We start from the raw sequence: 27,490 nt of genomic DNA on the forward strand, positions 1-27,490 counted from the left end.
CTGGACCTGCATGAGGCTTTCCCACTGCATCCCTCTGGAAAGAATCTGTGTTGCAAGCCCTTCCGTTATTCTTCGATTTTTCAGCTCTTCATCCCTATGGACCACATGACTGGGTGAGGGGCCTTGTCTTTAGGGAATTGCAACAACTGTTTGAAGACCACCACCCTGCAGGGCCTGGAACTAGCGGTTCTAAAGTTGGCTGCGTTTCCATGGTGTCGGTCGGGGAGCCGTGGGGGCGGGCTCACGCAAGCGCCGAGGAGGTGGGTGGGAGGATTCCGAGTGTGGGCGCGCAGGCGCCCAAGAGACTGTGAAGCCGGTGGCCCGTGGCCGGGCCGCACCAACAAAGATGGCGGCGGCCCTTGCGGCGGGAGCAAGCTGGGCAACAGCTGCGGCTAAAGCTGCAGCCCGGCCTGCGGGGAGACTGTTCTGGGGTAGGAGGGGGTGGCCCTGAGCTGGAGCTGGACCCCGGCTGGCCTCCCCCGCCGCCTCACCGGGGGACAGGTATGGGTTGGGACGTTATGGCGGGGTCGGGTGGGAGAGCCGAGGGAGGATGGCTCCAGATCCCAAAGGACGTTTACCACAAAGGGAGAGGCTCGCGGTGCCCAGCGGGGCCTGGGAGAACTGGGCTGGAAGAACAGCATTCTCGGACCACGGGGAATATGCCGCCGGACCCCGCAGCCAATCAGCTGCCTCGGCCTTTCTGCCCTCGAGGGGGGCGGACCCGGGTAAAACCCTGCTGTGGTGGGAGAGGTGCAGAGATTAGGGGTCAAGTAGTTCATCCTCCATCCCAAACCATTGCTCCAGGGTCCCAAATACCAAGTGGGAACCGTGAGCAGGAGGAGGGAGTGGATTGCAAATCACCCATTTGATCGGCTTCATTTGCAACTCAGAGGGGCAGGGGTTGGTGTTGGAATGCCGTCTTTTGGACTGATTGCTGTGCCCACAGTACGAGGTCTGGGGCACACTCCACTTGACTAGCCAGATATAAGGATTTGGTGGTGTTTGTAGATTATAAAAACAGCTGAGACTGGGGCTACCAATGGCTTTTCAATAAATCTGTATTCTATGGAGAGGGGGTGGGGCATGGAAAGGTCAAAGTGATGGGCTATTATTCAATCATTTGTTTATGGAATATTAAGTATTTTCTTTGTGTTAAACATTGCTAGGTAATGGGAATGCAAGAACCGTTTTGATAAATGTGATTCCTGCCCTCGGTACATGTAGAAGCCAGCTTGCATGGTAGCCTACATCTTGTCTTCCTTCCCGATTCAAATGCTGACCACTCTTTTCTCCTCAGGTCCAGCCTGCGGTGTCCACAATGCCCCAGGCTTCTGAGCACCGCCTGGGCCGGACTCGAGAGCCACCTGTCAATGTACAACCCCGAGTGGGAGCCAAGATACCATTTCCTCCCCGGGCCCGCAGCAAGGAGCGCCGAAACCCAGTTCCTGGGCCAAACTCCGTGTTACGACCTTTGCCTCCCAGGCCAGGTCCCCCAGATGAAAGGCTCAAGAAACTGGAGCTGGGTCGGGGTCGGACCTCAGGCTCTCGTCCTAGAGGTCCCCTTCGAGCAGATCATGGGGTTCCTTTGCCTGGCTCACCACCTCCAACTGTGGCTCTGCCTCTCCCATCTCGGACCAACCTAGCTCGTTCCAAGTCTGTGAGCAGTGGGGACTTGCGTCCAATGGGGATTGCCTTGGGAGGGCACCGAGGCGCTGGCGAGCTAGGGGCTGCACTGAGCCGCTTGGCACTCCGGCCTGAGCCACCCACTTTGAGACGTAGCACTTCTCTTCGGCGTCTTGGGGGCTTCCCCGGCCCCCCTGCCCTGCTCAGCATACGGACAGAGCCCCCTACTTCCCATGGCTCCTTCCACATGATGTCTGCCCGGCCCTCTGAGCCTTTCTACTCTGATGACAAGATGGTGAGGACTTGCCAGCACATGTGGTCTTCCATGCTCACGTTCTTCCTGCCTTCAACTTTCTCGTCACGCTGTGGCTTTCTTGTTCCCTTCTCCAGGTCCCTTTGTCAGCCTCTCATTCTACCAGTGGATTCTTCTCTTTTCTGAGGCCTTCTAGATCTTTTTGTTTTTTGAGACCGGGTTCCTCTGTGTAGCCTTGGCTGTCCTGGACTCTCTGTAGACCAGGCTGGCCTCGAACTCAGCCATCCACCTGCCTCTGCCTCCCGAGTGCTGGGATTAAAGGCGTGCGCTGCCGCTGCCGCCGCCGCCGCCGCCACCACCACGCCCGGCCTCTAGATCTTATTTTGGGTTGTATGTGCTTCTCCAACTTGGTGTGCCATTCTAGTCCCTAGGGAATGAACTACTTCGAATTCTTCTTTAGGTCCTTTGGCCCTTTCTTTCAAGGCAACTTCTCTCCTGGGACTGGGCCTAGGCCTAATTAATCCCTGGAGCCGGAGAGGGGCGGAGCTAAAGCACCTGTCCTGATGTGGTTATTCATTTCCAGAACTAACAGAGCTAGGCTGCTTGCAGTTGGAGCCGGCAGGAGAGGGTGCAAGGAGGGGCCACGGGGGCAGGAGGGGGATTTGGGGGCACTAAAGTGGGGGTGGGGAGCAGCTGGGCAGCCATGCCGGTGCTTGGGGAGTTGCCTCAGGAGCTGCAGCGCAGGCTAGCTGGGCAGCGGAGTAAGTGGGGAGTAGGTGTGACAGCCATGGCGGAGTCTGTGGTACACTCGGCCGTGATGGGTTTGCTCCTCATGACCAGTGAGGTAGGAAGGCCAGTGAGGGAAGAGGTGGGGCTGGGGTACGATTCAGCGGCGCGCCGCTGACGGTGCCCAGTAGAACATGACTGTACTCTGACCTTCTAGGCTCATCACACACTGCTTCTGGGCTCTGGTCATGTTGGCCTCCGAAATCTGGGAAATACAGTAAGAGCCATTTTCCTGTCCTTCCTCCGTAAAAGGAATGTGAAGTGGTGTTGGGGGTGGAGTCAACCTGCAGACCTGGGGAAGGCATGTAGCCGGAGCGCGCTGAGGCTCCCACGACCTGCTGGGTACCAGTCTGGAAAGATAACGGCAGTGTCCCTCCCACTTCCCCAGTGCTTCCTGAACGCCGTGCTACAGTGTTTGAGCAGCACAAGGCCTCTTCGAGATTTTTGTCTTCGAAGGGACTTCCGGCAAGAGGTACCTGGAGGAGGTCGAGCCCAGGAACTCACAGAAGGTGAGCAGCAACTCCCCAGCCTTCTGCTCTGTTCCCCCCAACCCCTTCGGTTCTATCCTCCCAATACTCGTGGCTCCCAGCCCTTCAGTCTGGCAGTTACATCCCCCCCCCCTTCTTTCCTAGAGGTTTTCTATGCACGGAATCTCCTCCTGCCTCCTCTTCTAGACGTTAACTTTGTATCCCTTCCCTGCTGTCACACCAACAGCCTTTGCGGATGTGATTGGTGCCCTCTGGCACCCTGACTCTTGTGAAGCTGTGAATCCTACTCGGTTCCGGGCTGTCTTCCAGAAATACGTTCCCTCCTTCTCGGGATACAGGTGGGGAAGCCGAGAGGATAGGATTCCTCTCTGGCCAAGTCTGGGGTTGGGACCAAACAAGGGGCTCCAGCAGCATTTGCCCTGAGCCTTGAGATATTCTGTACTGAGGAAGTCAGGACCCACATTTGGGCAGGGAGCACTGTCCGGGCTGTGAGGGGATCAGTTGCCCATACTCTGTCTTGCCTGTAGCCAGCAGGATGCCCAAGAGTTCCTGAAGCTCCTCATGGAGCGGTTGCACCTTGAAATCAACCGCAGAGGCCGCCGAGCAGCAGCCATCTTGGCCAGTGGCCCGGTTCCCACTCCACCTCGCCGAGGGGCTCTGCATGAAGAACCAGAACTAAGGTAGGAGCTGCCCCCCCACCCTCCCCCACTAGTTTAGCAGCAGCAGCAGCAGCAGCAGCAGCAGCAGCAGCAGACGAAGCATTTATTCAGTCTTCATAAAACTGAGCCAGCAGAAACTGAAAATGTAGGGCTTTGGGGAGATCCTTTAGCGTAGAAAAAAATAATGGTTTGTCAAAACAAGGAAGGAGGAGGAGGAAAGCTGCAGGGTACAGACAGAGGCAGAAAATAGTGTCAGAGATGTCACTAAATTGGGGAAGGAGAGACCTTCTACAATTAAATACATTAAAGGGAGCCGGGCGTGGTGGTGCACGCCTTTAATCCCAGCACTGGGGAGGCAGAGGCTGGCCGATGTGAGTTTAAGGCCAGCCTGGTCTACAAAGTGAGTCTAGGACAGCCAAGGCCACACAGAGAAACCGTGTCTCACAAAACAAAACAAGCAAACAATGTATATATATGTTAATTAAAGAGGCTTGTGGAAGAAGACCTTCCTTCCTTATTATGCTCTTTCTCCTCTCATTTTGGATTTCCCCAGAAAGCTCCCCAAACCATTACTCTCTTGACTAAACATTTGGGGATGGAGCTGGTATGTGGATAGGGGAGGGGGTCTGGATAGTTCCAATGGTTCGGGATGCCCAGTGTTACAGCTGTCTCATGGGTGCCCCCCCCCCCCTTGATCTGTGATAGTGATGATGATCGAGCCAACTTAATGTGGAAGCGCTACCTGGAGCGGGAAGACAGCAAGATTGTGGGTATGGAATGGGGCAAAGCAGAGGGAGTTCGGGCTGGTGGGGGCGGGGGGGCTGAGGGGAGGAGAAAGAATTAAAGCCAGGCTGATGATGAGGGTACAGAGTGGAGTGCCAGTGTTGTTGTCAGGAAGGCAGAGCAAAGGAGTGGGAAGAGACAGAATTCCAAGAAAGCACTTCAGGCACCCACCAGTGACTTTTCCTCTTGCCTTTTTGCTTCTATCTAGACCTGTTTGTGGGCCAGTTGAAAAGTTGCCTCAAGTGCCAGGCCTGTGGGTATCGCTCCACGACCTTCGAGGTTTTTTGTGACCTGTCCCTGCCCATCCCCAAGGTGGGACTCCAGAGGTTTCCAGGGATGGATGGCACATGCGTTCTGTGACTCACCCCTGTGTTTGGGTGGGAACTGTGTGGGTCTCTAAAGCAGAACTGAAGCCTGGATTAAGAAACAATTGAAAGAAAAAAAGACGTTCAGAACACGCTGACCATGACTTCCCCTTCCCCCCCCAGAAAGGATTTGCTGGGGGCAAAGTGTCGCTGCGGGATTGTTTCAGCCTTTTCACCAAGGAAGAGGAGCTAGAGTCGGAAAATGCCCCAGTACGTGGGAGTTTATGGTGGTGGGAGCCCTGGGGGAGACTGGATAAAAGGAGGTGCCTGCTTCCTTAGTATGGGAATAACAGCTACATGTCTGGGTGTCTGTCAGGCTCTCGGGTAGGTCCTAGTATGCCTAAGTTAAAAGCAGAGCGGCAGAGCACTGAGAAACATACTAAGTTTATATGTGAGTTGAGGTGTTAGAAAAACCAGCCTAGGTGAGAGCACCCTGACCTAACGCTATTTGGTGTTTGTTTAGGTGTGCGACCGCTGTCGGCAGAAAACACGAAGTACCAAAAAGTTGACAGTACAAAGATTCCCCCGAATCCTCGTGCTCCATATCCTGATCTTTGAGTTCCTATTTCTCTCAGGCTAACTCCCATGCACCGTTTCCTCACCTTCACTGAGTTTCCCTTAGGAGAAAGCTGCTGCCTCAACTTCCTTTGCCATCTTTCGGGAGGGTACTGAGTGTATGTGGTCCCCCTTAAGAGACCTCAGCCTCCCAAATGCTCCTTAACCAGGGCTTAGATCTGAACCGATTCTCCACCTCCCGAGGCTCCATCAAGAAAAGCTCAGTAGGTGTAGACTTCCCACTGCAGCGACTAAGCCTAGGGGACTTCGCCAGTGACAAAGCGGGTGAGTCTGGCAGGGAATGTTCTAAGGAGCCTTCAGGAGGTGGGGACGCAGCTCTTGATTGTAGAGACTGATCTTCTCTAACTTACAGGAAGCCCTGTCTACCAGCTGTATGCTCTTTGCAACCACTCGGGTAGTGTCCACTATGGCCACTATACAGCCCTGTGCCGGTGCCAGACTGGTTGGCATGTCTACAATGACTCCCGGTGAGAACAGCCTCTTAACTCCTGCCCCATCCCACTGCAGCCCTGCCACCTACCTCTCCCAGCAGGGCTCAAAGGATAGGTGGGGCGTCCACCACGACCTCCACCTGGCTACTCTAAGCTTGAGTCTTGTAGGAAGGCGGGGACATACATAGGGATGACTACACCCGTTCCCCATTTCTCTTCTTAGTGTCTCCCCCATCAGTGAAAATCAGGTGGCATCCAGTGAGGGCTACGTGCTGTTCTACCAACTGACGCAGGAGCCGCCGCGGTGCCTGTGACGACCACCCTGAAGCCCCGGCACCTGTGAAAACCTTTTCAACACCCCTAAGCCCCCAGGCTCCCCACTTACCTCAGAGACGTCTATTTTTGTGTCTTTTTAACCGGGGAGGGGGGAGGGGTGGTTGTAGCGCCCATTATTTTTTTTATTAAGAAGTACCCTTACACCTTGTTCTCCTGCCCCATGTACAGAGCTCACCAGACCCTTGACCATGTACAGCCCCCAGAACCTCTGCAGTCTCACTTTTTTTGTGAATAAATTTATTAAGAAAAAGTGATGTTCATGTGTGTATTTGCCGGTAAGAAGGAATGGGTATCTAGAAATTTGGTTCAATTCGAGGAAGCCATTCTGGAACCCAACCCCGTTTCCAGGCGGGGGCGCTCTCAAAGCAGAAGGACAAGAACAAACTGAGTAGGGCTCAGACTCGGACCCAAACACTGAGTACAGCGGTACTAGGAAGATGAACCTTGAAGTTATGAGGCCTGAAACAAGAGTGCAGGCATTGGCACGCCGGGTTTTGCCTGAGAGGGGGACTGCCCCTCGAGAGCAAGGCACCCCTGTTGACAAACACTGGCTTCGTTGCCGGGTGGCCCTAGCTCCCGGAGGTCGCGTCTGTTGCTAACATCAAGGAGCTGTTTATGGAGCCACCTCCCCAGGGGCTGGCCTCCAACTGTCTCTCTCTTTCTAACTTAAGCTCGTGGGGCTCTCCCTCCCTCCAGGGTTCTCACCACAGACCTGGGAAGCTTGAGCTGGGGAATGCTAACTCCCGGTTTCAGCTTTTCGTTTGTCTTGGCCCTGGGGACGGCAGAGTCGGCTACTGCAACTAACTCCGATTAGGAAACGAACCAGTTAACCTGTTCGGCTGTGCTGACTCTGAAAGCTCTCGATCCGCTGGCTGCGTCACTGCCAGTTCGGTATTTTCATTGGTGGGTGCAACCCAGAGCTCACCAATCCAGAACCCGCTTTTCAAGACCCACCAATCCAGAAGCAGGAATGTGAAGCGCAGCCGCAAGGCCGTCAGAAAGGAATAGACGGAGAGTCGGAGGGACCCTAAAAGTTAGGGGCGGGGATACCAGACTCGAACCCGTTCGTTGAGCTGCAGAATTCTGTGGCTGGGGAGATAGCGTGGGCGTGGCCCTTATCTGCACACCGACTGGATGGACTGGTCCTAGGGCCTCTATATCACTCACTTTCTCTGGGTCGCCCTAGCAGGTGGGTAAGTCCTAGCCTCTGAACGAACACCCGACTCTTCCACCAGCACGTACACGCGCTTCCCGCCTTAGTTGCTCATAAATCAGTAAGTGCCCAGCGGTGGGATACGGGACCAGTGGGAGCTTCTGCAGTTGCAAAACAGGGTGCCTCGGCTTCTCTCGGACTATCTTAACCTTTAATCAGGACCTCCAATGGGCCGGACTGTGATCGTGCTTGGCGGCGGAATCAGCGGACTGGCGGCCAGTTATCATCTGATCCGAGGCCCCTGTCCCCCTAAGGTGAGTCCCCACTAGTACCAGAGAAAGACTCATTTAATACCGTTAACATTTCCAGCAAAAGCTAGATAGATTTTGTCCCATGGTATATTCAGATCTCCCCGATCCCCAGTCCCTTTGCCCTGAGCCCACGGTGTCTTACTTTTGACGCCAGGTGATCTTACTGGAAGGCAGCAAGCGTTTGGGAGGCTGGATTCGCTCAGTCCGAGGATCAGATGGTGCGATCTTTGAACTTGGACCTCGAGGAATTAGGCCCGCTGGGGCGTTGGGAGCCCGGACCCTGCTCCTGGTGAGCGTCTTTTGGAATGTGTGGGACAAGCAGCGGAGGAGAGTTCTCCAAAGGGCTAGAGTGGCAGAGAGGGGAGACATTTGTTGGGTCAGTTTTTCCTTAGTTTCTCCTCTTTCTGAGGGCTTGTGGAGAGCAGGTTTCTGAGCTTGGCTTGGAGTCAGAAATCTTGCCCGTCCGGGGGGATCATCCAGCTGCCCAGAACAGGTTCCTGTATGTAGGGGGTGCCCTGCACCCCCTGCCCTCCGGCCTCAGGTAACACCCCATCTCTTTACCCCACTTCCATTTGCTCCCAGTCAGCCATCCCAGCCACAGGGTGTCAAATGGATGAAAGGAACCCCCAGGAGCTGGGAAGGTGAAGCTGGGAGCTTTCTTTTCACCAAGCCTTCCTCCATGCAGGGGGCTACTGCGCCCTTCACCTCCGTTCTCCAAACCTCTGTTTTGGGCTGGGCTGAGGGAGTTGATGAAGCCCAGGGGCAATGAGCCTGATGAGACTGTGCACAGCTTTGCCCAGCGCCGCCTTGGACCTGAGGTGACACTGCTTAGAGGTGGTCTCAAACCTCTCCCCTCCTGCTGCTGAATCTCCAACTCACACTTAACCCAGGGACTCTCGTGTCATTTAGGGATGTCCTCTACCTATTGCTGGACTCTCCAAAGCTCAGTGTTGGGAACAAATGCCTCCCTTTCCTCCCGTGGGGGGATCCACACTCCCTCCTTCCCTCCCAAGCAGGGGCGATGGAGGTCAGTCAGGGTGGCTTATTTCTTGGCCCCTCAGCCCCAGTCTTACCCTCAAGGTGGCGTCTTTAGCCATGGACAGTCTATGCCGAGGAGTGTTTGCCGGCAACAGCCGTGAGCTCAGCATCCGGTCCTGCTTTCCCAGTCTCTTCCAAGCTGAGCAGACCCATCGGTCCATATTACTGGGGCTGCTGCTGGGGGCAGGTGAGGGGGGAGCGGACGTTGGTTCAAAGGGTAAAAAAATATAAAACCTGACAAACTGAGGTACTTCATTCAAGGGCTACTATTTTGATCGGATATATTTTTGTTCCTCCTTTTAGGGCAGGGCCCACAGCCAGATTCCTCATTAATTCGTCAGGCCCGGGCTGAGCGATGGAGCCAGTGGTCACTCCGTGGAGGGCTGGAGGTGTTGCCACAGGCCCTTCACAGCTACCTGACAAGCAAAGGGGTCACTGTCCTCAGTGGCCAGCCAGTCTGTGGCCTCAGCCTCCAGCTAGAAGGACGCTGGAAGGTAGGAAGACCCTCTGGGGTACAGCGAACCTGTATGAGGGTTACTGGTTTTGTTGTTGCTGTTATATTGAGGACTGTGGAAATTTATTTAGCAAAAGGTTTCATATGAAAATGTGCACGGCCCAAATTTATACCATAGTAAAATAGGCTCTCTTGGGGGGAGAGGTGGGCTTGTCTGCTGAGCAGCCATTTTTTTTTTTTAATTTGGTCCAAGACTTTAAAACATGATACTGTTTCCTCATAAGACCACAGCTACACACCCATCAGTCATGAGATTCACAAAGACATCAAAGGCCAGTAGGGGTCCATGGGTAATGTCTGCAACCTTTTAAAGCCAATGAGAACGTCTCGCTCATACATTTCTTCTTCTGGGGAGTGAGGGGGAAGCCAAAGCAACAGCTCAGCAGTCGAGAGCACGTACAAAAGACCTGAGTTCAGTTACCAGCACTCACATCAGGTAGCTCACAACTGCCTACAGCTCCAGTGCAGGGGTCACAGGAGACCTCTGCTGAGCTCCACAGGCAAATACACACACACACACACACAGCGTCACCATCTTTGTCTAAGTGGTTTAGCCAGCTCAGGGCTGATAGAACTGGACTGTTTTCCTGTCTTAGAGAGTTATTTAGCTATTGATACCTCAGGCTCCTAGGCTTTATCTGTGAGCCTTTCTCACAAAGCCCCTTAGGTACAAGCCTGTGGATGGAACCCGTGCTTGTGTCTGGGAACAGGGAAAGGACAACCCACCTCCAACAAGCATTCCAAAGCAGCCGCACTAGCCTTTCTGGCCTGCTTCCGGGATTATACAGAGGATGTTCATTGTTGTTCAGAGGATGCTGGCATTCATAGTCTTCTTCCTGGGTCAGCACCCAGCCTTTCCTGTCTCGAGTACCTGGGGAGCTGAGAGTGAGGCAGCAAATGGCACTTTACCCATAAAGTCCTCGTGATACCATCTTTCAACTGTTCTTACCACTCAGGTGTCTCTAGGGGACAGCAGTCTGGAGGCTGACCACATTATTAGTGCCATCCCAGCATCAGGTAATGGGACAGACTCTCCCTTCTCCTAACCACCGGGAGGTGATAGTATGCCTTCCTACACCAGCAGGACCACACAGGGCTCCTGAACTGGCCATTCCTGAGGGATTTTAGTAAGACAGAGCTAGCTTAGTGTGAACGCCTCTGCCTGATCTCCTCCAGTGCTCAGCAGGCTGCTCCCTGCCGAGGCTGCCCCTCTAGCTCACGTCCTGAGCACCATCACTGCTGTGTCTGTCGCTGTGGTGAACCTGCAGTACAAAGGAGCTTGTCTGCCTGTCCAGGTATGAGGAAGAGGAGAAAGGAAGTGGGGGGACACAGGCTCCGAGAGAGACCTTCCCTTCTGACCCCCACCCCACACCCCACACCCTCCTCTCCAGGGATTTGGACATTTGGTGCCATCATCAGAAGACCCAACTGTCCTGGGAATCGTGTATGACTCAGTTGCTTTTCCTGAGCAGGATGGTAACCCCCCAGGCCTCCGAGTAACTGTGAGAGAAGGGAACTTTGCTTAGCAGGGAGGGCTTCCAAAGGCCTCCTCTGTGCCTTAGTACGGGCGAGAGCAGGCTGGTCAGTGCTGTGTGTGTCCCTATAGGTGATGTTGGGAGGTTACTGGTTACAGAAGCTAGAAGCTGAAGGCCAGGAACTGTCTCCAGAGCTGTTCCAACAGCAAGCACAGGCAGCAGCGGCTACACAGCTAGGCCTGAAAGAACGGCCAAGCCACTGCTTGGTCCATCTACACAAGGTGAGCCGAGATAAATTCTTATCTGTTTCCCCCCCATTGAAAGCCCTGAAAGTAGGGCCTGGCATGTTTACCAAGTCCAGGCCTTGCAAACCAGTCAGAACCGTTCTCTTGCGTCTTCTCTCTCCTTAGAACTGTATCCCTCAGTATACCCTAGGCCACTGGCAAAAACTAGGTAAGTTGGGAAAGCAGCTGGGGCCGAGGAAGTCAGACCGCAGCTATAGCATTCCTTTCATCCTTACCTTTCAGAGTCGGCTATGCAATTCCTGACTGCTCAGAGGTTGCCCCTGACTTTGGCTGGAGCCTCCTACGACGGGGTCGCTGTCAATGACTGTATAGAGAGTGGGCGTCAGGCAGCAGTTGCTGTGCTGGGCACAGAATCTAATAGCTGATGCCCCCCCCCCCCTTGCTCATGAAAATAAAAGTTGCCAGAGCTTAGCTTGGCCTTGCTATTCTGTCAACCTATAGACTTGTCTTGGTTGGGGGTGGTGGGGGAGAATAAAGTGGCCTGGAATGCAGAAAGCACAAGCAAAGGTGAGACAAAAGTCCTTTATTAGAAAAGATATCAAAATCCTAGCCCCTCCCTGCCCCCCTCCCCTGGGCCAAGACCAGAGGAGGTACTCCAGCACTGGCAGGTACTCAAGCCCAGGGAGGGGTTTCCTCCACCAGACAGCTTCTTGGGAACCATAAATAGAATAAATATTCACAGAGGTCCCAGGAGAAGCAAGGTCACTCTCGGCTAAGAGTGATGTCAATGGATGAGGAAGGGACATGGGGTCCAGCCCTGCTCCTACCCCAGGGGGCAGGGGACTCCCAGGATTCATCACATAAAATGACATCAAGGATTCACAGTCATCAGCCCTGATAGGTGGGCCCCTAGAAAGAGGAACCCCCAGGTCTAGAGGAGCCCAGCTCCAATCTAGCCGTGAGGAGAGGTCCCTGCCCCCCCAGCACAGCACTAGAGTTTAGCTCCCTCACATCCCCCTGAGAACGGTGAGGAGCAGAGAGCGTGAGGACTACAACCGCTTGGATTCAGTTTTGTGATTAAAGTGGACAGAGAAGAGTCAGTGTGAACCATGGGGAGCTGTGTGGTTGGCAGTAGGCATGGGGCCGGGCCTAGCCGGGGGCCGGCGTTGCAGCATCTCTTGACGGAAGGCCTGGGAGGAACCCGGTGGGTATCGGGGACCAGAGGGAGCCCGTGGACCCCGAGGGTCAGTCCCAATGTCTGCAGTAATGTTGGTATAGAGAGGACCCAGCTCTCTTGCCAGCAATCGGTATGTCAGTGAGTTCATCCCATCTTGTGTCCAGGAATTCTGGGTACGGACCAGGAGGTCAAATCTGAGGGTTAGAAGTTTGAAGACTGAGATCTAAAAGGAATAGCCTGGAACTTGGGGACGGCTAAGAGGTTCCTGTTGGGAATCCAGGAACAGTTCCCTTTCCTACCTGTGGGGATTTTCCTCATTTCCTTTATCTCCTCTGTGCTTCACCATCTTATAGTGCCCCACCGAGGTGGGTGGTCGGGAGATCTTCATCCCAGCCAAGCGTACCCTGTGAGAAAAGTGAGGGGGTCTTAGAGGAGTGGAAAAAGGCTGCTGGCAGGTCAATGAGGAAGATAAAGGCCATCAAGGAAGTGATGGCCTACACAAAGAGTAATTAGTACCTGTTTGACAAGGAAAAAAAATTAAGCAAACAAATGGGTAAATAAAACCTGCCAAGTATGAGAAGGCAGGAGAAAGTCAAACAGAAAGAAGGTAAAGTTGGCTGCATCTAAGTCCGCAGGGCCTAGTGGCAGGCACTCTGGGGCTTTACCGCAACTGGCAGAGCCAGATTTGTTATTCATACATCTGCTTTCTAAATGGCTCCTTCCTAGGAGCTGCCCTGGGAGTCTTGGGAGGACAGAGAAAGGGGCCATTTTGTTTAACGCATAGAATTGGCAGACCCAGGCAGGCAGCATACTGTATACATAATAAATAAATCTTTTTTTAAAAAAAGATTGATTTATTTATTATTATGCATACAGTGCTCTGCCTCCATGTACACCTGCAGGCCAGAAGAGGGCACCAGATCACATTATAGGTGGTTGTGAGCCACCATGTGGCTGCTGGGATTTGAACTCAGGACCTCCGGAAGAGCAGTCAGTGCTCTTAACCTCTGCCATCTCTCCAGCCCTAATAAATAAATCTCTAAAACAAAGAAAGAAAGCTGGGCGTTGTGGTGTATGCCTTTAATCCCAGCACTGGGGAGGCAGAGGCAAGCAGATAGCTGTGAGGCCAGCCTGGTCTACAAAGCGAGTCCAGGACAGCCAAGGCTACACAGAGAAACCCTGTCTCGAAAAACCAAAAAAAAAAAAAAAAAAAAAAGAAAAGAAAAGAAAGAAAGAAAAAGAACGAAATGGCAGATCTAATCTCCGCCATCTCTTGTCTCTTCCCCTTTGGTGCTGGCCATTCAAAGTGGGACTTGCCTATGCTAAACACACTGGACCACCAAGCTGCACCCCTAGCCCAGCAATACTCAGTTAGAAATAGTGTCTAAAACTACCCAGCCCCTTCCCAGCTGCTGCCATGTGTGAAGGAGAAGAGCAGAAGCAGACATGTGATCAGGACCTTAAAACCAGCCCGGACTCTGAAACACAGAAGGTAGGAGGGGAAGGTGGTTTGACCAAAAACTGAAGGGGGAAATACAGCAATGACACTTCACATACAGATGTCATCACAGGGGGAGGGGAGGCAATGGGTCCAGCATTTCAAGCTCAAATACACTGCACATGGATAGACCGGATGTTTCACAGGCTAAGAATGAGTTGGCACTCTCTAAACCCCACCCACCCCACTTCCTTTTTCAAACGAAACAAAGTGGGCAGGCAGTGGTGCCTTGAATCCCAGCACTCTGACGGCAGAGGCACAGGACCTCTGAGAGTTCAAGGCCAGCCTGACCTACAGGATGAGTGAGTTCCAGGACAGCCAGGGCTATACAGAAACCCTGACTCAAAAAAAACAAAACAAAAACCTAAAAAACAAACAAACAAAAAGGCGATTCTGGGCTGTATGGAGCAGAATTCCTCTTCCCCCCGTTCTCACAGAAGTAGTTTCTATGTAAGCCTAGCAAAACGAAGAACTAACCTACATTTTAGGCCCCTTCTTGAGATCCAGAATTCCATATTTCCAACTGATCTTACCCCCTTTCTCAAGAATATAATCAACCAGATCTACCTAGAAAACGGAAAGTTGACAGAGTGGGCAGCAATGCGCAAAGCCTATCCTCAGTCGACTAAACCCAAGGGGGGAAAATGGGCTTCAGTGCGGAATCAGGAAGCTAAAGATTGGTTGGAGGACTGTGGTCAGGGTTTGAGAAAGAGATGTAGCAAGAAGTCTGACCTGGTAGCAATGTCGTCATCCTCACCACCCCAGCCCCAGTATTCATTGGGGAAGCCATTCATCTTCAGGTACTGGTCAGGAGTGAGCGCTGAAACCCCACCAAAGTACTGGGGGTACGGGAGGCTAAGGACAAGAAGATCCTTGTATTTTACAAACTTGGAGAGTCATCCCTACCCACAATCCCCTTCTACAAGGTTGGGTTTTCCTGCTTGCCTAGTGCCCTTCCGTGCCCTCTACCTGTATCCAAACTTGTTCATGGCAACGGCAACATGGCGGGGTCCCCGGGGGTCGCAAACATACAGGTTATGATCGTTTTCTGGAAGGAGGTCCACGTCATGCAAGAACAAGCAGTCCCATTCTTCGTCACGAAGGGCCTCCCGCACCCCCACGTTCAGGAGCTTTGCCCTGTTAAACGTCCCATTTCCAGCCTAGAAGATAACGAAGGGGGACCAGCCTGTGTATGGACCAAGCAGGTACCGTGTACACCAAGCTGAAAAGAACATCATCCAAGTGTGATGCGGGACCGAAAAAGAAGGAAGAACAAGATAAACAGCTGAGCATGGTGGTACCCGACTGCAATTCTAGCACTCAGCAGGCTGAGACAGGAAGACTAAACACAAAACAAGGGTTGGAGATGGGGGTCAGCGGGAAGAATGTAATCTAGCATCCATTAAGCCCCGGGTACAGTCTTCAATGCCATATAAAACTGGGTATGGTGGCGATGCAGGAGGATCAGAAGTTAAAAGGTCATCCTCAGTGGGAAGAATGTAATCTAGCATCCATTAAGTCCTGGGTACAGTCTTCAATGACATATAAAACTGGGTATGGTGGCGATGCAGAAGGATCAGAAGTTAAAAGGTCATCCTCAGCTACGTAGTAAATTCTGAGGATTCCCAATCTCAAAACACAAAACCACCTTTTTAATTTAGTTGCTCAAATTAATTAAAATTTTCTTGCATTATCAGTGTGTGCCTGACATCTTGTTTCTTTCTGATTACCAACAATCCTAAGTGATAAGCAGCCTATTAATTGGCTTCTGCTTTTTTTTTTTAAAGATTTATTTATTTATTACATATATAGTATTTTGCCTGCCTGTGAGCCTGCATGCCAGAAGAGGGCACCAGATCTCATTATAGATGGTTGTGACCCACCATGTGGTTGCTGGGAATTGAACTCAGGACCTCCGAGCCATCTCTCTAGTCCAGCTTCTGCTTTTTTGTCTCATGTTAGAGGGACATCTTCATCAGGATGTCAGCAGTTGCAGATGTAGGGGCCTGGAAAGGTGGCTCAGCAGTTATGAGCATTTGTCGCTTTTGTAGAGGACCCAGGTTTGATTCCCAGCACTCAACACAGTCCCCACGGTTCACAGCCACCAGAAACCATGAGTTCCAGGAAACTGATGTCATTTTCTGACCTTTTCAGGCACCAAACACAAATGTGGTGCAGATACATATATGCAGGCAAAACGCTCACAACTGAAATAAATAAATCTAATATTTCCTTAAATTGCAGAACTAATATTTTAGCTCACCCTTGACCAGTTAATTCCAAATTTGCATAAGCCATGAAACAAAGGGAAAAAAATTAAAGAAAAACATAGGAGAGTAGGAATACCTTAACAGAACAAGGAGACAAACTTAACAGAACAAGCATTCTGGCAAAGTTGGAAGAGCAAGGCTGGGGGCGTGTCCATTAGCTATTGTCTACCCTCTTACAGTTACCCCACAGACCCATCAGATGAAAGAAGAGGCATCCTTTTGAGGACTCCTTAGCATCAAAGAGGAGAGGACAGTGGGGGTACCTGGTGGATGACATAGATGCCATATGCAAGCTGCTGGCGCTGCAGGAAGGGATGCAGGTGATAGAGCAGCAGGCGGAGGTGGTGCTCCCGGGCACGATGGGGCACAATTATGGCTGTTCGGGAGCGAGGCTCACATCCTGCAGGACGGTACCGGCCCCCTGACTCCACCCGGGGATTCCGCTCCACAATCTCTGCTAGTGATGGCACTGGGCTAAAGGACACTGACACAGGACCCACTGTTGGTAAGGAAAGGCAGGTTCAGAGATTGGCAGCACAAGGAGAAAGTGAGCTAGCAGAATCTGCGACTGCCTCTAGCCACACAGCCTGATTCTGGGCTCAGTTCCCCAAGGGCTCACTCAAAAGTCTCACAAGCCTTGGATTTCCCTTCATGAAGACAGCTCCACAGAACCTAAAGCTGCAGGCGACCTCCTTACATTAGACTACTTTCTTTCTTTCTTTGGCTTTTTTCAAGACGGGATTTCTCTGTGTACTGTTGGCTGTCCTTGACTCACTCTGTAGACCAGCCTGGATTCGAACTCACAGAGATCCACCTGCCTCTGCCTCCCGAGTGCTGGGATTAAAGGCGTGCACCTGGCTGACTACTTATTTTCTTATTTGAGGGTCCTATATAACCTTCTCTTGTCCCTACAGAAGATCCCATAAAACAGGCAGACAGTGGAAAGCCTACCTTGACCTCCGAGTTCACAGCCCACTTTATCTGAGTCCATTAGTCTAAGTTTCACTCCATGCCCGTCAGAGATGCCCGATGCCCACACCGTCTTCCCTTCTTCACCTCCTTCCTCTTGTACTCACCTAAGAAAGGAGATCTCTCAGGACAGTAGGGCAGGGCTTGAGCTGGAGCTCCTGCAGCTCCAGGGGCCCCAGGCAGGTGACTGAGGTTACTATACACATCACGGGGATGAGAGTAGTCGAACGTCGGGCCCTGTTCTCGACCAAACAGGGCACTAAGGCTTCGGAAGCCCCCCAGGGACAGGTACATCATAACTGCCAGTTGGGAGCCCACAAGCAGGGCCAGTGTGCAGGGCCTCTCCAGCAGCCTCCGCAGCATCCTGACTTGAGGGCTAGGGAAGGAGTGAAGGGATTTCTGGAAGAAAACAGGAAGAGAGCAAGCCAGCAGAGACATCAGCAGGTAGAGATGAGAGAGTGGTGCCAGGGAGGGAAAGAAAAACAGGCAAAGAACACCGTCACAGAAAGTAACACTGCTGTAATCAATCAAACAAGGGGGAAAAAATAAATAAATAGAAAAGAAAAAGAAAGAAAAACAACAATCAGGGCTGGGCGTGGTGGTGAACGCCTTTAATCTCAGCACTTGGGAGGCAGAGGCAGGCGGATTGCTGTGAGTTCGAGGCCAGCCTGGTCTCCACAGCGAGTCCAGGACAAGTCCAGGACAGCCAAGGCTACACAGAGAAACTGTCTCGTAAAACCAAAAAAAGAAAAGAAAAAACAACCAACCACCAGCGGTTCTTATTCCACGTAGCTAAATCTCAAGTTTCATTTCACCCACTTCCCCCAAACCACTCCGTCTGCTCTCAGTTTCTACCTTCAAGTAAAGCTTGTATCACTCAAGTCCCAAGTCCATATCGGGTCTTTAAAATCCCTCCGATCTTATAAGAGAAGAGACAGGCACACCTGTGTTCAAGCCGTCCTCATCCGGACCATGGGGGCTCCAGGAGGTCCCCGGGGAGCAGAGAAGTGCGGCATTATCTCAAAATCGAACTGTCACAGAGGACAGGAAGAAAAAAAAAAAAGCATTCCAGCAGCCAATCTGGGACCAGCGGGAACAGAAGTGATCAAGGATGGCCAGTCACCTGTACAATAGAGATCAGGGTCAGGAAGAAACAACTTTGGCGTCGGGGTTAAGTGCGGGAAAGTGATTGGAAAAAAGGAAAGATGCTAGGGCAAGTCCGTCTCAGGCTACCTGGCGTAGAATAGTAAGTGCCAGGTCTGTACCTACCAATCTACTCCAACAAAACAAACTAGTTTGGGGAGTGGGGAACGGGGAAATGAACAGAGGCATCAAAACAAAACAAAACACAACAAAAAAACTATTCCGGAGACACGACAGGTATGGCAGGACCTTGGAGTGGCCAGAAAAACAGAGCACACTTAGGAAACAGGTCCTTTCTGATCTTCAAGTAGCAGGGAGCGCCTCCGCAGGTGCAAGGTGCTTGACCACTTGGGAGCTGGGCACGCTAGCAGCTCTGGAGCGTGGCCCGGAGAAGGTGGGAGTGGTGTCCTACCTTTTCCACCTTTCTCCAGCCCTAATGGGGGCGGGGAGGAGAATTCCACGTTCCAGGTGAAGTGAATAGGGGGGAGGGGGGGATGCTAGGGCAAGGTCGGCCCAGAACACCTGGGGCCGGCTCACTTGGAAGGGCGTGGTCGGTGCTTTACTCGCGGGGGTGGGGTGGGGTGGGGAGAGAAGAGTATTAGAACCCCATTCTTTTCGAGCACGCCCATCCCACCCTAGTCTCTTGCCTTTTACCCCTACCTTGCAAACGTGAAGGCAACCGGCCCGCGTCCACATTTCCACCCGAGACCCTGTCCGTGGTCAATCTGTTTTTTTAGCTTTCACTCTGAACTTCTCCTGCCTACGACCTCCCAAACCTTTCTCGGAGGACTCTTTTTCAATGGTCCCCCAGCCCACCATACCTGGTCAGCTCCCGTCGTCACCGCCACCGGGACAGCCGGGCAGGTATCTCTGTCGCCATCTTGGAAGCGGGCGCTGGGGGCGGGACCATACGTCACGGGGCGGAGCCTCTGGGTGAGCCGAGAGCTGGGCCTCCCGACCCCCTCGCCTGCCAGGCCGGGAGAGGTGATCTGCCCCGAGAAGACGCACACTGGTGGCGCGGAGGAGCCTCAGGCTCCAGGCGCTCTCTCTCCTAACCGGGTTCCATTGCTCACCTCAGATTATAAACCCAACAGCCCAAAGCCCTTGTTTTTCAGAAAGGCTGAGCGTCACTTTCTGATGTTTCGGAGGACCTCACCTAGGGGTAAACTGAGCCCTTACCCAACAGTGTGTCAATAGCGCCCCCTGTAGCCTAGTGCTACTTAGTATCGAAAAATTTCCTCCCTAAGGTTACCGTAACATGCTTTTGTATCCCCATGGTATCAATCTCACAGGCCTTGAAATGGAAGAAACACAGAATGTGGAGGCAAAGGCCGCGTCAGCTCAGATGTAAATATGTTTTCCTAGGTACCAGACTAAAATGGATGCTACAACAATGTGCAAGGGATTTAGACCTGTGGCTTCTGCCAGCCCCCAGCTTCTTGTTTCTTAGAAACAAATGTTTATGCTGAGGAAACAAGAAGAGACCAATTAGTTACGGCGTCTGCCTCAAAAAAAGCAGTCTCCGCTGTGTGTGTGGCGGGGGTGGGGGAGGGCGGTGCTATATACAAGCAGTTCGGTGCAATGGTCATGATGACCTCATTCATAGGTGGCAATCCCGGGGAGGCTTCTCAGAAGTTGTCATGTCTAATGGGAAACCCGAAGACCTTGTCTACGCATATCCTGCCTTAAACATTGTTCTCATGAAAGTTATTTTACAACTCAGTATAGGTAGGTGACCTACATGCAAATTCTGTCCTGTCTAGTAAACATATCTTGGAGAGAGGGAAAGTACTTGTCTCAATTTCTCCTTTAGTTTTATATTCCTCATCTGCAAACAGGTCTGTAGAGCCAGTTTCCTCATGAGTTAAACACTATAAACATATATTCCTTTCAATATGGATTCTTGTTTTGTTTCGTTTTTTGAGACAGGGTTTCTCTGTGTAGCCTTGGCTGTCCTGGACTCGACTGCGATCCGCCTGCCTCTGCCTCCTGAGTGCTGAGATTAAAGGCGTGTGCCACCACACCCGGCTATCAGCTTTTTAAAAAGACTCTCTTCTTTACCAAATGTTAGACACTATGCTGAACCCTCTTTTTGTTTGTCTGTTTTGTTTTGTTTCTGAGACAGGGTTTCTCTGTGTAGCTGTGGCTGGCTGAGCCCTCTGGTTCTTCTCTCTGGCCCTATCTTGATCCTACCTGAACAGTTTCAGCCAGAAAGAATCCTACCAAGCCAGATAAGCCGGAGTTGTCCCACTGTCCCCTTGATAACTGATCACTCCCATCTGTCTTCAGTGTGAATCCTGTCAAGTCTGTCAAGTCCTTCTACCCTTGACATCATGTCTCGGCCATTGTCAAGTTCCCGTAGCCCTGCTCTTCCTGCTTCCCTCACCTGCTCTCCTCTTACAGTCATCCGGAATGATGTCTCCCTTACTGTGTTAAGTGTCAGAACATAACAGTGGGACCCGAGACTGGAGCACTAAGCAGGTAGTAACAATATTGTAAGTACAGGGAACTTAAAATGACACGACAGGTAAAGGCACTTCTGCCAACCCTGAAGACCTGAATATTTTTTTCTAGACAAGGTTCCTCTGTGTAGCCTTCAGATCTTTATTAAACCAAATCAGGTGAGGGAGTGTTATTTTTATTTATTTATTTATTTTTCATTGCTAAAGCAATCTCTTTCTTTAGACTTATTTTTTTTATGTATATAAGTGCTCTTTCTATATGTTCACTGCCATGACAAAAGAGAGCATCAGATCTCATTATAGATGGTTGAGTGCCACTAGGTGGTTGCTGGGAATTGAACTCAGGACCTCTGGAAGAGTAGACAGTGCTCTTAACCACTAAGCCATCTCTCCAGCCCCCAGGAGTGTTGTTTTATATAAAGAAAATCCCAATCATTTGATTTTTACCAATTAAGACTTAGGAGCCAGATGCTGGGATGAAAACCTGCTAGCTCAGAGAGGCAGAGAAAGCACCCAGCTGACCTTCCTCCTCAGCTCATGCCCTGAAGGAAAAAGCCAAGAAGCCAAAAGCCCAAGACCAGAAGTTTGCTAGCTCACCCGACAACCTAGGAGAAAAAAAGCCTAAAGCTAAGAGCCAAGAGCTAAAGAGCTCCTTCATCTTCTCCAGGATGTCTTGAATACCCTTCTCTCAAAGTCCCTTCTACCTACTTAATCCCTGTCAGCTGGTTTCTTGCTCCACCTCTTGATTTAGGATTAACTTTATTAAATCCTGTGTACAGAAAGCTCTTGCATTAAAGGTGTGTGCTAGGGGAAAAAAAGGTGTGTGCTAGGGCTGAGCCACATCAAACAATAAACAGGTTTTTACAGTTCACAGTCTTGGAGTTCACGATGGGATCAAACATCCTGCAACAAGGGAATTATATGTTTTCAGAACACTGAGGCAGGGGATAAAATCTGGACAGTACTCAGCTCTCTGCCAGTAGAGAGAAATCAATATTTGAATAACACAAAGGTAAACTTTACACAGTGTACAAGATACAACCTCTCACTTTTAGTCCAACAAAAGGCTCTTTCTCTAACATCAATAACCTATATACAATAAGCACAGTTATGACAACTATCAGGTAAGAATTACATTCACACACACACACAAAAATTACATTCACAATGTCCAGTCCAGTTTGGCAACCTTGGAGAAAGTACTACACTGTCTATCCTATCCTCTTTTTTTTTTTTTTTTTTTTTTTGAGACAGGGTTTCTCTGTGTAGCCCTGGCTGTCCTGGACTCACTTTGTAGACCAGGCTGTCTGGAGTGACAGCATCTTTTGATGACCCTAAGAAAACTGGAATATTGAGCCAGTCCTGGGAGAGCTGGCTGTATTGTTTGCTGCCCCTTCTCTGTGTGATATAGTGAAGGGCTTAACTGAAGTCATGACTGAAGGAGTCTGTGAGGCTGGACCAACTGACCGAGCTGCTTTGAAGCTGTCCTGGATGCAAAGTTTTGAGGAAGCATCACCTGAGGCCATCATCTGTGAGGCTGGATCATCTGGGATACTTGCGTTGTCTTTATTGGTGTCTGATCCCTTTACTCTGAAAACACACACTTTTAAAGGTAACATGTATTTCTGCATTAACACATGTATGAAATGTGTGGTGTGCACAAATCAGCTAATGATGATTTTTGACTCTATGAGCAGGTGAAAGGCATCTGTCAGCTTTATGTCTGTTTGGACTGTATAACCAGACTGTTATACCAATCTCCATCCACGCCATATGAAAAGATGGCATGTAATAATAAGTCAGGATGACTCTGTAGCCAACTCTTATCTGCAGCGACATCCATGTCTCAGCCAGTCTCAGAGCTGTTCCCATATCAAGGGATCAGCATTCATGTCGCCTGTTTAGTTGTTCTTCTGGGTCTCCTCCTTCTGTCTGCAGTCAAGATTTTCAGGAGGTCTCCCTGGTCAAATCTGATCTTTATTCATTTTGAAGGAATCCACAACTTTTCATTTCCAGTTGAAAGAAAGGCATGGCCTCTTCCCAAATGCAACACATTTTCTGACTTCCATGAGTTTATCACATATATAGGCTACTCTAGTTCAACAGTCCCTTGTAAATTCCAGTGTTTTTCAGCACCTGTGCTACCTGTCTCACTGATGTTTTAAATTTTTAAACTAAATAGAGCATTATTTAACCTATCTCTGGGAGATCCCATGTACCCCTTCGGTTTAAAGTGTGGCTCGATCATTGTTTGACCTGTAGGATTAAATGAATAGCTGTAACATGTCTTATACCACAATGTATAAAAATAAATGTATTTTATTGGATACAGATGTCGAACCATCATCAGCTTCAATCTATAAAGGCATATCCAGTCCAGCCATAACCTCTAATAAATGCAATCTCAGAATTAGCGTTTTTCAGAACTCAAGGCAAAAGCCCATTGATATCCTAAGTGGATATCAATTATATGAGGTATTAACACATACATAAACTTTAATTCTCCTAACTCTGAAAAACGAAACACATAAGCTATTGTATGACATTGCTTTAAGGTGGCATCATCAATCTGTCTTCTTAACTCAGCAGATTGCATCTCTATGGGTTGCCATTCTGTAATTTCACCACAGGGTGGCACTGTAGGCTCCAGATTAGATTCCTTGAAGATTCTTTATTCTGAAGCAAAGGATTTTCCAGTCTCTGCTCTATCACCTCCAATCACTCCATCTCTCAGTCTCCTTCTCTCAGTTGGCTTTATTCTGATCTTTGTTAAAGAGGATATATAAAATTGCAATCATTACTGAACACATAATTATTCCCATGTTGATAACTGAAACAAAATTATACAGGATCCAAATGCTCCCTGCCTTATTGTTTTTTTACTTTTTTAATACAGAAAGTATTTTCTTCTCTCTTCTTTTCTTTTCTTGGTTTTTTGAGATAGGGCTTCTCTGTGTAGCCTTGGCTGGCCTGGAACTCTTTGCAGTCCAGGTTGGCCTTGAATTTACTGAGATCCACCTGCCTCTGTCTCCCGAGTGCTGAAATTAAAGGCATGTGCCACCACACTCTGTTGGCTCTGTTTATTAACAATTAAACTTTATTATACAACCCAACTAGCATATACAAGAAGGAAAAAAAGGTTAAAGGGACAGAAAATTAAAACCTCCTGGAATCCGTTCGGCAGGACAGGTCCTTAGGTGTCTCAGTCCCACGAGCTGGTCCGGTCCCTTCCTCTCTCTCCGCGCCTTCTCCTCCTTCTTCTCTACCTCTTGTTTTTTCTCTTCACCACCTTCCCAGTCACATGCAAAGGGCGGTCTCCTCCTCCCTTCGAGGGTCAATTAGGAAAACAATAGCCACGGTGGAGTTCCTAGGTAGGCTTCCTGAATTCCAAGCCCAGGAAGGCTCCAAACAGTCTCTCACAAGGTATTCATGGTGTGCCCCAAGGGTAAAGCCCGCCAAGACTGCTTCCACCTGTGACAAAGCTCAATCTTTCCCACACCTCCCCCTTCTCTTTAAAAAATTAAGAACTATATACACATATATACATATACACATACTCATCAGGTATTAAGAACATAATAAAGTCTTTTTATACTTGTTAACCTAAGGGAAAGTATACCACTATCCTATCAAAGAGAGTCCTTTTTTTTCATGAGAAATTGTAATTATTAATCTACTAAAGCTTTTAGTAACACTGTGGCTATTTAGTCTTTAATCCCATCAGAGACCCAAGAAGGAGAATCTATCTAATAAAGGAAGTGCTGGCAGGCAACTTCCAAGTTGCAGAGTACAGAGAGAGCAGACTGCCTGGATAGACACCGAATTCTCTCCTTCATTGGGGCAATCAGTCTTTAGCCTTATCGGCCCAAAACATCCAACGAACTGCTTTTGTTGGCAGGAAATCCGACGGTCTGGTCCATCAATTCTCTTTAAAGCTGGACAGTCATCTTTTCAGCATCATTGTTGATCATTGTAGACAATCATCCTGTCATCAGCAGCAGAGATAAAAGCAGTAGTAGAGCAGTTTTTCCGTCTAGTGACCATTCTGTCACCAGCGTCTCTTGAAGCCCCCATCTTCAATGATGCAAATGGAGAGGCAGCCAGGAGCGGATGTCTCTCTCTGTCAGGAAAGCCCTCATCATTAAATGCCATATTCTGTGGATCTCTGAAGAGTTTGAAGAGCAAATCTATCTATTCTTACAGTTATCAATCTATTCCTTTGAAGACATAGACAAGCTATTAAACAAACCTGTTCTATAACAAAGTGAGTATCTAATAGGATTTCTATGTAACTAAATATCAACTTTTATCCCCGATGATTTCAAACAGTTTTTTATAAGACATTAGTGGTACATGAATAACACATCGAATAAACATTGAACAAAAAGAACGTAAATTTTTAACATACAATATACAATATTTTGTCAACATATAACATACAATACATAAGGCAAAAATGAATGGAATATACATTTTAAGTTCATATCAATGTGAAGCAAAAGTTGAAGTCTTAAATTTTCATCAATCAAAAGTCTTAAATTTTCATCAATCTACAATACCAATGTAGAATTTTTGAAGTTAGTAGATTCAATAATCTACCTTTTATTCTACAACCCTGTATCCTCCTGGGAAGGTGGTGAAGAGAAAAAACAATAGCCACGGTGGGGTTCTCAAGTAGGCTTCCTAAATTCCAAGCCCAAAAAGACTCCAAACAGTCTCTCACAAGATATTCATGGTGTGCCCCAAGGGTAAAGCCCGCCAAGACTGCTTCCACCTGTGACAAAGCTTAATCTTTCCCACAACACTCTCTTTCTTTTGGAGACTTCACTTTATTTTAAAATTAAGTACTTCTTTTTATGACTGTCTTCTTTTTATGAAGTTTCATTCTTCTCTTCAGTATATAAGCCATTTACAGAACATTTTTCTCTTTTACCACTTTTCAATCCTTATTATTATTTTGTACCTAAGTTTTTAAAACTCTACCTCTGGGAACTTGCCAGTTTCAAGCATACTGTACCAGCTTGGAGGTCTTTTCAGTCCGGGCCTGACTTCCTGCCCACCCACAGCTGTTTCTTGGCTCCTCTGTGATTTCCAATCCTAGGCTTCCTCAGCTATCCAGCCCTGAAGGCAAGGCATGGGCACACACAGCAAATGCTCACAAGCTTGCCCGAGAGACTGCAGCATCTGTGTACCGAAGCTCTGGCAAGATGCTCCTTCTGTGCCTGGCAGGGGCTCTTCACGTGTCTCCATGGTTTCTGGAACCCACCTGCTGTGCCAGCTGCTCACAGGCCCCACTCAAGGTGCTAAGCCTCCAAAAGATACTGGTATGGTACAAGTCTCCGGGCCTGGGAAAGGGCAGCAGTACAGTACAGAGGCCCCGCCCACTCTTAAAGGGGCCACTCCTCCAGCCCGAGTATTGTGCCACTTCCACAGACCAGAGTACAGTACAATTTTCCCTGACTTCCTCCCAGGAGTTTTAGCCTAATGCCTGAATTTGGTGCTTAAACTTGGATTATGTATCCAACATTGGGTGCTAAATATCCTTGAACTGTTCCAAACCACCAGCTCCTGAATAATGACACACAGATTTATTATTATTTATTATAGGGGGTTACCTCGCTGAGCTCCTATAACGTAATCAACCCATTTATTGTAGTCCACATTTGCCATGTGGCCTGTTACCTCTCAATCAGTCCTGGTATGTCCAACCTCCTCCGTGGCTGGCAGGTGAGCCCTCCTGCCCCTGATCCTTCCCACTGAGCCTATCTTTTCTTTTCTTTTCTTCCTTCCTTTTTTTCTTCTTATTTTTTTAATTAAAAAAATTTTTTTTAACACTCAGGAGGCAGAGGCAGGCAGATCACTGTGACTTCAAGGCCAGCCCGGTCTACAGAGCAAGTCCAGGACGGACAGCCAAGGCTACACAGAGAAACCCTGTCTCCAAAAACAAAACAAACAAACAAACAAAAGCCACGCCAGGCATGGTGGTGCACTCCTTTAATCCCAGCACTCGGAGGCAGAGGCAGGTAGATCACTGTGAGGTCAAGGCCAACCTAGTCTACAAAGTGAGTCTAGGAGAGCCAAGGCTACACAAAGAAACCCTGTCTCAAACAAACGAACAAACCAAAAAACCCCTGCAGAAATGTTATGGGAATATGTTTTCATTTTAATCCCAGGTGTGGGGATAAGAGACTGCCTTACAGCAGCTGACTGTGACTTGTCTAGTGCTCTGGCAGGTGTGTGGTTTTGCCAACTGTAGGTAGTTTCTTCGAGTATGTGATGTTTGGAATTCTGGGAACTTTCAAAGGCTATATAAATACTGGGGACCACAGAAGCAGGGGTTGCTGTTGTGGACTGGCTGGTGGTTGGATGCTGTTGGCTGTGGTTTGTCAAGTAGTCCTGAACAAAGAAACAGAAAAAGAGAAATTAGATATACCGGCGGTGAAGAGCAAACTTGCTTCAAGGAGCTTGACACCCTTAACTAGCAGGAAATACTCTAACTATAACTTGGCCCCTTTCTCCTTTAGCCCCCTTTCTCTCCTCTCTAGGGTTAGGGGACTAAAGGGGTAGAGAAAGGTAGGAGAGAGTAAAGAACCCACAAAGCATTTTTTTTTAAATCTGACTGCAACGACCTCCAGTGCTTAAATTACAAACCTGTGTCACCACACTCAGCTACCTTGCCTTTCTGTTTCTTGTATGTTTTATTTTGTCTTTTTGAAACAGGTAGTGGCCTGGTACTCAGGGCAAGTCTTCTGCCTCAGCCTCTCAATTTCTGGAGGATTAGAGGCATGAGCCACCACATCTGGCAGGTAGGGCTCTATTCTTGCAAAAGTGACCATTCTGTTTTTGTTTGTTTGTTTGTGTTTATGGGTGTGTGTGGTGGTACAGGTGTGTGCATGTATGATGTATGTGGCATCTGTAAGTCAACTTTGGACATT

The 27,490-nt window shown here is 49.5% G+C and overlaps 3 protein-coding genes across 10 annotated transcripts; 2 read left to right on the plus strand and 1 right to left on the minus strand.

Annotated features, from left to right (window-relative positions):
* The first annotated feature begins 282 nt into the window (after positions 1-282).
* Positions 283-6,550, plus strand: USP21 (ubiquitin specific peptidase 21). 2 transcript variants are annotated; one of them, XM_084773854.1, is made up of 13 exons: positions 283-501; positions 1,298-1,918; positions 2,820-2,879; positions 3,051-3,171; positions 3,377-3,488; positions 3,678-3,830; positions 4,515-4,579; positions 4,801-4,904; positions 5,081-5,167; positions 5,421-5,492; positions 5,683-5,797; positions 5,886-6,000; positions 6,188-6,550. In XM_084773854.1, the coding sequence occupies exons 2-13, from the start codon at positions 1,319-1,321 to the stop codon at positions 6,276-6,278; spliced, it is 1,695 nt and encodes a 564-aa protein (XP_084629980.1). In that variant the 5' UTR covers positions 283-501; positions 1,298-1,318; the 3' UTR covers positions 6,279-6,550. The 2 variants fall into 2 exon arrangements, with proteins under 2 accessions (XP_084629980.1, XP_084629979.1); XM_084773853.1 differs by having other exon boundaries at positions 284-501; positions 5,421-5,499; positions 5,690-5,797.
* Positions 6,551-7,280: 730 nt separating this feature from the next.
* PPOX (protoporphyrinogen oxidase) lies at positions 7,281-11,521 on the plus strand. 7 transcript variants are annotated; one of them, XM_084773889.1, is made up of 13 exons: positions 7,282-7,574; positions 7,673-7,767; positions 7,919-8,053; positions 8,190-8,305; positions 8,450-8,582; positions 8,845-8,989; positions 9,106-9,296; positions 10,273-10,333; positions 10,493-10,611; positions 10,708-10,818; positions 10,923-11,072; positions 11,202-11,244; positions 11,319-11,520. In XM_084773889.1, exons 2-13 carry the CDS (start codon positions 7,681-7,683, stop codon positions 11,459-11,461), a joined length of 1,434 nt encoding a protein of 477 aa, XP_084630015.1. In that variant the 5' UTR covers positions 7,282-7,574; positions 7,673-7,680; the 3' UTR covers positions 11,462-11,520. The 7 variants fall into 7 exon arrangements, with proteins under 7 accessions (XP_084630018.1, XP_084630015.1, XP_084630017.1 ...); XM_084773891.1 differs by having other exon boundaries at positions 7,282-7,493; XM_084773890.1 differs by having other exon boundaries at positions 7,282-7,489.
* Positions 11,522-11,604: 83 nt separating this feature from the next.
* B4GALT3 (beta-1,4-galactosyltransferase 3) lies at positions 11,605-19,024 on the minus strand. The gene is made up of 8 exons (XM_084773941.1): positions 18,915-19,024; positions 17,806-18,073; positions 17,058-17,349; positions 16,245-16,480; positions 14,681-14,871; positions 14,444-14,566; positions 12,513-12,617; positions 11,605-12,407 (listed from the first exon to the last, which is right to left on the minus strand). The coding sequence occupies exons 3-8, from the start codon at positions 17,311-17,313 to the stop codon at positions 12,134-12,136; spliced, it is 1,185 nt and encodes a 394-aa protein (XP_084630067.1). The 5' UTR covers positions 17,314-17,349; positions 17,806-18,073; positions 18,915-19,024; the 3' UTR covers positions 11,605-12,133.
* Positions 19,025-27,490: the final 8,466 nt, after the last annotated feature.

This window comes from Acomys minous (assembly GCF_964271855.1).
Source record: "Acomys minous genome assembly, chromosome: 1".
Classification (NCBI taxonomy): Eukaryota; Metazoa; Chordata; class Mammalia; order Rodentia; family Muridae; genus Acomys; species Acomys minous.